Genomic DNA, 9161 nt, shown 5'->3' with positions numbered 1-9161 from the left:
CAGCATACCTACTTCGTTGGTGCAGCATACAATCTCCTGTCACGCGCAGTTTCGGCACTGGGCATGATCACCTACAGTCAACACCGTGCAGGGCCAAAACTTTTCAGCGGCTGAGTCAGCTTAGTCGGGGGTTAGCTGTAAACTTGAAAATATAGTTTACAGCTACAATAAGCCAGTATCGGGGGCCAGTTCTCCTTATAGATCGTATTATTTTTCACGCGGAGGGGACTGTCGCCATTTCCACATCATGAGTTTTTTTTCTTTGCGTTATCCGCGGCATGCTAGAGGTTACTGGTGGTCAGCGAGCAGCACGTCTGTGGACGAATATTCGCTGCCAGACGAGGCTTATAACGAACAGTTTATTACAAACATTAATAGGCTATGTCCTCCCCACCACCAGAAATATGCAAGTCATGTGCTAAGTGCGTCTGCGGCTCGTGTCTTCTTGGAGTCTTCTGGGAAGGGTCGCTACGTGGCGTTCCATCGACGCCGGTAAAGAGTGCAGACGCTGTCACAAGGGATCTCCAGGCGGTGTACACTGGAGTTGTTCGCTGCCTCGAGCCGTTGGGGCGCTTGTCTGTGCGTGCACGAGGCTGGGCGGTGAGCTCTGTCAGGCGTTCCAGCAGGATACGCTGCGGTGGGTGGTCGCAGGCACTGGGGAAGAAAATCAAGGTGCGGGGTATACTTGGTAATGGAGTCATCAGGTCCCAACCGAAAAAAAAAAATGAGCCGACGCTGAGGCAGCGGTCGAATATCGAGTGTTAACACACCCAGACCGTTGGTTGGAATGCCTGAGCTAAACTAACTTAACTAGTAAGTTTATGCGGTACGAAACGCTGCATCATGTGACAGCATCATATTCTTGGATTCTTTCTGTGGAGTCAGCATAACTCGGAGGCTCGAAACGTGACCAGTAGAGCTAATGCTCAAAATCGGGTGGTGAGAATCCGGCTATGCAGGAGTGATTTGGGAGGCGTATTCTAAGTGACGAATGGTGGCCTACGACGCCAGTTTCTTTGCTCGTATTTAATGCTCTCAGAAAACAAACCCTTCAGAGAGTACCGCGCTCCTGGATTCGTGGAAGTTTAAGAGGAGGATGAGTGCCACATCCAGGCTTTGTCATGTTAAAGAAAAATTATGTGAGGTGTTCAATGCGATTTAAGGAGCATGGTATGCGTTAGCATTAATGTTTTCCACGGATGAATTAGCCACTGCTGCTGACGTTTCATACCATGCGAGAGAGTGGCGTGATCCAGTCCGCCACTCACCGCTTGACACGCCGTGCCCAAGCTCCACTCAGCCCATCCAATGCAGCAACCTCACTATGACACGACGCGCCTTCCCACTGTCTTCATCCTCCCACCCGTCACCTCCCGGCCTCTCTTTGTCGTCCCTCTCCCAAGAACTCCCCTCTGTCCGGTTTTTCACCCACCACCCATTGCCTTCCACCATCTTTCCGTCTTCTGCTTTCTATATCTCTCGACTTCTCCCCTAAAAGTGGACAGGGCGCTTCCCCGCCTTGAATTTGCAGACTGTCGAACGAGGCTTCAGACGATGGGCTGGACATATTTTTGCGACGAGGGGATTCTAACACAATAAAACAAACGGCAACACATTGAGCTCGTTCGCAGGCAACATAGAGCAGTAGTCCAATATCGGCAGGTCATTGACGTATAGGGCCCCTCTATAGGTCGAGAATTTCCAGTGGCACACCAACATTGGTTATGCCAGTTCACCGCTTTACCGATATAGGCCCAAGGTTCCCATGGTCGTCTAACAATGGCGGTGTCATAAAAGATATAAAAGGCTTTCTACATTGGCCAACGTTGCCGATCGTTCCTCCAACGTATACATCACCGATATTGAAAACAGCACACACTGCCCCACGTTGACCTCCGTTCTGCCAACATAGGCCGCGCCTATTTTAGAAATTGGCCACATTGGCCAACCAAACAAATTTTTTTGCCGCGATATTTATTTATTATTTATTTATTTATTTAATACTGCAGAGTCGCTCGACTCCAAGCAGGCATGATCACGGGCATGAGCACAGATACAAATGAAAAAACAAGATATGCACGAACTTCATACAAGAGCAAACGATGATGCGAAAAATGAAACCAAAAAGACAAGGGTTTCACATAGAAAAGGCTCTCAAATTATCAACAAACGTTTCTACATTTGGGCTGTTCACTACACACTTCGGCAATTCATTCCACTCTGCAATTGATTTGAAAAAAAAAAATGAGTAAAAAAATTATTGTGATGCACCAATTTAATTGACTCATATCCTATTGCCTGTGTCATATCGAGAGATTAAAGGAGATAATCCTGAAGCGAATCATAACATATAATACGTGTGGTACATGTGTATTTTTCACCCATTTTATGAGTACCACGCAGATTAATTTCTATTGAATTATCATTGAGTCGAATGGGATTTGAGAATTAGTTTGGCAGTCGGACTTGACAGATATCCGTGGCGGCGATTTCCAAACAAATTCGAAAGCTTCAGCAATGGAGCTGCCACAGTCGGGTTGCCCTCTTGTTCATTCGCGGACAGCAACGTACGAGTTCCAGATCAATATATGTACTACGCGGTCATTGGGCGGCCACCCACCTTGTGCTCAGAGGATCAGCAGCACAGCGAAAAATTAGTTATTGGAAAACGAAGAGCGTTTATTCGAAGCTAAAGCTTGCGTCGTCTGACCTGTTAGAAGTGCTACGAAGACTCCCAGTAATCTATGAATGTAAAGTAATTCTGTATATATGCGAATTAACCCCTTAACGCTATCTCGTCATGCCCTTAAGGCGGAGCTTAAGTGTCCTCTCTAGGTTTTGGTGCTCTAGTACTAATCATAGCGATATAATAGCGCAGATTAAGACAGGACACACGAAGAAGACACGAACAACACGAGCGCTTCTTCGTGTGTCCTGTCTTAATCTGCGCTATTATATCGCTATGATCATGCACCAACAAGCCCAAAAAGCTACGCTTTTGAACTACATTTCTAGTACTAAGTCCTCCACTCACCGATTTTGCCGATCTTTGTCTGAAGCTGGCTTGACCTTGAAAACCGAGTCCAGGGTGGGAAACTTCCGTATACACCATTGTCCAACAAATACAGAGGTCAGTGCCAATTCCTCCCTCAGCGGCCGAAGGAAAGCCAACTAGAGCGTCGTATCCTAGTGGTAACTATAACTAGCAGAAAAAAAAATTGCCCCACGAGTGCGATTCGAACCACCCCCGACGGAAAAAATAGCATAGCTTTGTATCGCGGTCACTCAGACAGTACGGCCACCACCGCTGCTTTTTTTTTTTTTTACACCGCTGCCTATCGCTACCACTTCCATGGGCAGCAATCATACAATTTCAAGAATAAGAGCTCTTCCAGTCACTAGGTGCGCTGAAGTAATTGAAACCGAAACTAACCTGAGTTTTCTACCCCTGACCGAGCCTATACAGGAAACCGCGGTTCTAAAGCGCCCACCTCGCATTTTGCCAAACCATGATAAATCGTCCATCACTTCTCCCTGAAGCTTTCGCGAGAATTTACCTCAAGACCATCGTATTTAGTGGGAATAGGGGGCCCCTAAAAGATTGGGTCTGTTATTCTAAATCTCTCTGCCTTCCGAATCGGCAAAAGCTTTTACTATCGCGGCCAATAGGTGAACTCGAGCTTCCGAGATTAACGGCGGAGACGCAGGAATAGCAGGAACGGCAGAGACGCGGCGCTTTACGCCTCCAATACGCATTCGGCAAGGCAGTCGATACAGGCGTGTCATGAATTAACCTAGGGATCAATAAATTAGTAGTGACCAATAAATTGGTTGGTCGAGACTGAGGTTTTTATGCAACACTGGCTGGAATCAGTGCAGTTTTAAATCTACGCTGCAAATACGAGCGTAGGCGCCTATAACTTTGTTCACAAACTGGTAAAACATCTTTCGCCTCATGGTCTTCTGCTCGAAAAGAGTCTCGAAATGCGCCTAGGGCAGTATGCCGACGTGGCCTCTAAACGGCTATCCGGTTTAGCCTTGTCCCGTAATTTGATTGTAGCAGTTTTTCTCCTCACCTTGCGGGCGGGATGGCTGACTTGACTTCACGGGCGGGGTGCCTGAACTTCTCCACGGAAAGGCGGCAGACTTCTCGAAGGTGCACTGAGCGTGCGCTGCCGTTCCTTAGCAGGACACGTGACTTTCTCCCAAGCGTTGACTTGCGCCAGCACCACCTCGTCCAGGTACGCCTCGTCATGCTACACCTGCACAGAAAGTGTAGAGGTCGCTAAGCGACGCAATCTTTCCAGTCATGTGCTGGGCAACAAGAAGCGAGCTCTGTTTCATGCGAGATGAAATGCAGTCAACGAAATGGTATGGCAGTGTATGGTATGACAGTGTATGGTATGACAGTGTATGGTATGACAGTGTATGGTATGACAGTGTATGATATGACAGTGTATGATATGATAGTGTATGGTATGATAGTGTATGGTATGATAGTGTATGGTATGATAGTGTATGGTATGGTAGTGTATGGTAGGGCGTTACGTGGCGTGGCGTGGTGTGGTGCGGTATCGTATGGTTTAGGTTTGGTTTGGTTTATGGGGTTTAACGTCCCAAAGCGACTAAGGCTATGAGAGACGCCGTAGTGAAGGGCTCCGGAAATTTCGACCACCTGGGGTTCTTTAACGTGCACTGACATCGCACACTACACGGGCCTCTGGAGTTTCGTCTCCGTCGAAATTCGGCTGCCGCGGCCGGGATCGAAACCGTGTCTTTCGGGTGAGCAGCTGAGCGCCATAACCACTGAGCCACCGCGCCGGCCGTATGGCATGGTACGGTATAGTATCCGGAATTTAATATCCCAAAGCGGCATGGGTTACGAGCGGCGCCGTAGTGGAGGGATCAGGATCAATTTCGACTACCTTGGATTCATGAATGCGTACTCACATCACGCAGTACGGAATCGAACCATCGTCCTTGGACTCAGCAGTCGAGTACAAAGCCGCTGAGCCATCGCGGCGGGGCTGAACGAAATGAGCATGCAACTAAAACTAATATGAACAAGATGAAGCTGTTTGTAACCACCTTGAGTACAGATGTCGTGGATCTTCCTGGTTGTGAGGAGTGCCCCCTAGGCCTGCCAGTCACATGGGCACATGGGTCCACCGCAAGTTGGGATCCGACCAAAGGTCACAGTTGTGGCCCAGACGAATAGGCGCTAACTGAAAGGACCACGACGCCTAGGGAAGCCCAGGGGCCTGTCGTAGACGGGGAACGGGTGGCGCCGGGCATCCTTCGGTGAACTGGTGCCAGGCCTGGTGTCGATTTCTTGGCGCCGACGAACACGCAGAGGACCTCGTCAGGAGGGTTGCATGAAGTTCCATCGTTAGGTTTACAGCTCCCGGCAACAGCCCTGAAACAGACACCAAGGTAGACACCAGCTGGTTCCGTAACCGCCTTCGTGAGCAGTGTATAAGCGATTATTCATTGGCAATTGGTTGGTTAAGACACGATTTAGGAGCAAGCAAAAAGCGCCGAGGTCCGATAAGGTTCATCAAGCGGCACATGCTATTTGGTGAATCATGATGCATCTGCCTTCCGGAGACTTGCTTCAGAATAGAAGCAAACCACACGCTTCACAAACCTAGAAAAAAAATGCAGTTCAAGACACACCTACTTAGCTTCCGCACCTGCGTAGAACAGAGAAGCCAGTGCTTCAATAACCATTTCAAAGGACATCACTTCGTTCAGTGTCGCACTCCGGCAAACTTTTCACTCTGCGTTGCCATTCCGAAGATGCCCATCCACGACTCAACCGGACAGCCACACTGGGTCGTTATCTTTACGGAGTTATCTACGTTAGCCTCACTCAAAAAAGCCCCGAAAGCTGAGGCGTGCGCCATCATGACTTCAGTGGCTTGAGAAAACGACGTATTACAGAGGCTGCACGGGGACAATAACGAATTACTTTCCTCAGTGCTCATCAAAATACGCAGGTGCTCAATTCTTTCAATGTACAAAGGCGCTCAGCTGGAAACCTGCGCTGCTGCCGTTTTCTACGTTGTCTTGATTGTTGCGTTGTTCCTTTCTACAGACAAGGTGCTAGAACGACTACTTCGGCTAGTTCTTGAGCAAGGTGCTCTAAATCGGTTTTTCTCCTCTCCTACAACGGAAGCCATCAATGATAACACTTAATTCTCTGCTACGCAAAATTACACGCACAACTGCTATACTTACCTCGAACGATAGCAGTAAATCAAAATATAAGCATGACTGAATGAAAAACTTCATTATGAGCTTCGGTAGCGGGAAACCCTACAAAAATTCCTTTTTAATTGCGCAGTGTTGTGCTAACGTCACTAGTGTTAGCACTGCTGTGTTAGCACTGCTGTGTTAGCACTGCTGTGTTAGCACTGCTGTGTTAGCACTGCTGTGTTAGCACTGCTGTGTTAGTACACTTGCGTCATCCTGAGACACTCGGGTCTGGCTTTCCTGTCGTGTCAAACTGGCTTGTTATCATCATGTTAATGTTGTCAATTAAGGGGAGCTGGCTTTGCCCTGACCTGCGCTATTGAATACATGTTAAACGTGTCTGAAAAACTCGTACCGGGATGTCACTCCGAAAAGAAACTAAACCAGGGCCTTTTTCAGCAAAGCGAGGAAGAAAACATTGAATCCGGAATAAAGGGAAACCAGCACTCCTGACAAGCATTGTCCCCCGAACGTTACGAATGAGACTTCTGATGTTTTATTTTAGGCTAACTGCGGGCCTATCTGTTGAACCCCCAGGAAGATTCCAAAGAACGACTTAAGACACATGGTACACTGTTTTCTGCAAATTTATGGCTAGCGTTCTTGATGACCTTCGTTGGTTGAGCCACCGGACAACTAGCTCTCAGGGATGCAAATACAATACTTGGTTGACTTCAGAGCAACGTGAAAATAAGTGTGCGCCAAAGCAGCTGAAATGTGAGGCAGTGGCGATTCTTTGTGACGCGTATAGTCTTGGCAAGCTCTCGGTCGACCGGGAGTGTTTTGTCGTGCTTGGTCCATTACGGGGCAGTACTGGCCTCGTGAGCGTACGGGCATTGCTCGACGGTCATGAGGTTACCATATTAACACTGCAGTTAGGCAATCAGAGATAGTGCATCATTTATGACGTCACACTCATCTGCAGCCGCACAGTATAATAGCGTCAGGGGGATGTGTCATAATACCATGGGGAATAGCAATTACGCGCATGCACCTTGACCACACGACACCTGTCGCTGTGACGTAACACAGCGCGCAGTGACGACCCTCTCAGTGACATGACGTTGGGACTTCCGAGAGTCATGATGCCACCTCATCCCACGGAACAGTGGAGGCCATTTCGCGCATGCACCAAAACTTCACACTCAATGAGAGGCCCATGACGCTGTTGAGGGCCTGATGCGAAAACTGGAACTTGCATCGCGGGAACATTGATAGCAAAAAGATGTGGAATTTCTCGCCGCCTGTGCCTAAATGGATTCACGTCGTAAAGGTTTAGCTTGAGCTCGAGGTTGTTGTAAGGTACAGGTGGGAACTAGCACTTCCTATCCCCCGTAACTCATGAGATCACTGCCAGAGGGCGCCACCGTGCAGCCGCGCGTCGTGTCAAGTGTGCTTCCGGCAAAGACTTGAGTAGAGAGCGCAAAGACAACAAAACGCATAAGAGGAGGAAACAGGTGACGCGTTGTGTCGTGTAAACTTCTCTTCGGTGTCCGGCCGTTTTTGTGCTGTTCGACCAGAATTCTCAGCCAGCACCGATTCACCATTCTAATTTTTAACGAAGCCTGTATGCAAGCAAGCGCACACACGGACAAATCCGCGCTGAGTACACACATACTCGCAGTCACCCCCTACCACATGCGACCACATACAGACGCTGTAACAAACGCATATATACACCCGTACGCACGCCAAGAATCAGTGCTTTGCAGAGAGCGAGGCGCGGAGCTGCTTTCGAGCACGCGAGAGGGTGCAAAAAACGACGACGACGACGTCGACGACAGCTGAAGAAGAGAGGCTGCACTCGAGGGAAGAGGAAGAGTGGGAGGGTGGGGGGGGGAGAGAAGAGAGGGGGGAAGGGGTCCCGTCCCTAATTCTGAAATCGCGTGCTCGCTCAACGCCGCTGCAGCGCGGTCCCGCACCGCAGGGACGTGGCGCGCGGCGATGCTTCGTTCTTTCCTTCGACGCCGGCGCTAATAAATCATCGCCGGCCGAGGGCCGCCCCCGAAGGACAAAGACGGCGGCAAAGGCGCAGAGGAGGGATAAGCAAAACGTGAAGAAGCAGAAAAGCAGATAGAAGGAGATAAAGAAGAAATAGCGTTCGTCTCCGACGCCAGCGCCGAGCCCTCCCCCCCTCCCGAGGATCCGAGGAGGCATTTTTCTTTGCCAAAAATGGCCGCCAACGTTGGTAGAGATGGGGGAGAGAGGCAGGGTGAAAGAAAGACGCGTTTCGAAACCGATTCTTTCGCGTACCTGCCTTGTTTCTGCTGCGTTCTTACGTAGTCATTCTGTTTTAGAGCTGAAACCACGAAATTTGAACACATCGTTTCATTGCAGAAAACCCTATCAACGGTTATGACTTAACGGCAATGATCATGGTTTTAAAACCGCTTTCTTGGCACCCGTAGCTATTCTGTGCCAAGCGTCTCTTCGTTTCCCGAGTTTAAAAACGCTGCATTGAAAGATAGTCATTCTGTTCCGACGATATTTGCTTTGAGAGGCGAGTTTTTCCTATGAATAGGACCTGCATTTTGTGGCTTCGTTAAACTGTCATCTCGTTACGTACAGCGTTAGTCAAGCATATACAGGCCACCAGGTTTCCCTTCGGGCCACACAGCCAGGCTTCGTAAGCATCGCCAGTCCTCGAAATCTCTCTATGGTGAGCGCAGTTATGTTTCTCATCTCACCCCTTCACATATTAGGAGCAACAGGAGTACTCGCCTTGCGTTAATAGGGGGGCAGTTTAGCGTTTCGCTCTCTGTTCAACAACACCCCATCCGAACTATAATAATATTAATCGGTACTCCCCCCCAGGGGACCTAACAAAGGGATCCTGCATACATAAAACCCTGTGGTCTGTACATTTTGGCACCAAGTGAACATCCTACACGCGTTCAAATATTTCT

General features: G+C 49.0%; 1 protein-coding gene across 1 annotated transcript; it reads right to left on the bottom strand.

The window, feature by feature from the left end:
- Positions 1-371: 371 nt before the first annotated feature.
- LOC149330923 (uncharacterized) lies at positions 372-5145 on the bottom strand. Its single transcript, XM_089559515.1, has 3 exons — positions 5089-5145; positions 4077-4262; positions 372-654 (listed from the first exon to the last, which is right to left on the bottom strand). The coding sequence occupies exons 2-3, from the start codon at positions 4253-4255 to the stop codon at positions 372-374; spliced, it is 462 nt and encodes a 153-aa protein (XP_089415641.1). The 5' UTR covers positions 4256-4262; positions 5089-5145.
- Between the last annotated feature and the right edge of the window lie 4016 nt (positions 5146-9161).

Source organism: Amblyomma mixtum, chromosome 9, assembly GCF_055824585.1.
Source record: "Amblyomma mixtum isolate Tamu chromosome 9, ASM5582458v1, whole genome shotgun sequence".
NCBI lineage: Eukaryota > Metazoa > Arthropoda > Arachnida > Ixodida > Ixodidae > Amblyomma > Amblyomma mixtum.
This window is presented reverse-complemented; position numbering and strand designations above follow the sequence as displayed.

Bases quoted from the DNA above. Each gene is read 5' to 3' on its own strand.
- LOC149330923 (XM_089559515.1), bottom strand. From the start codon at position 4,255: ATGACGAGGCGTACCTGGACGAGGTGGTGCTGGCGCAAGTCAACGCTT. The intron at 655-4,076 runs GTGAGGAGAAAA...TTTCTTCCCCAG, and splicing joins TCAGCCATCCCGCCCGCAAG to TGCCTGCGACCACCCACCGC.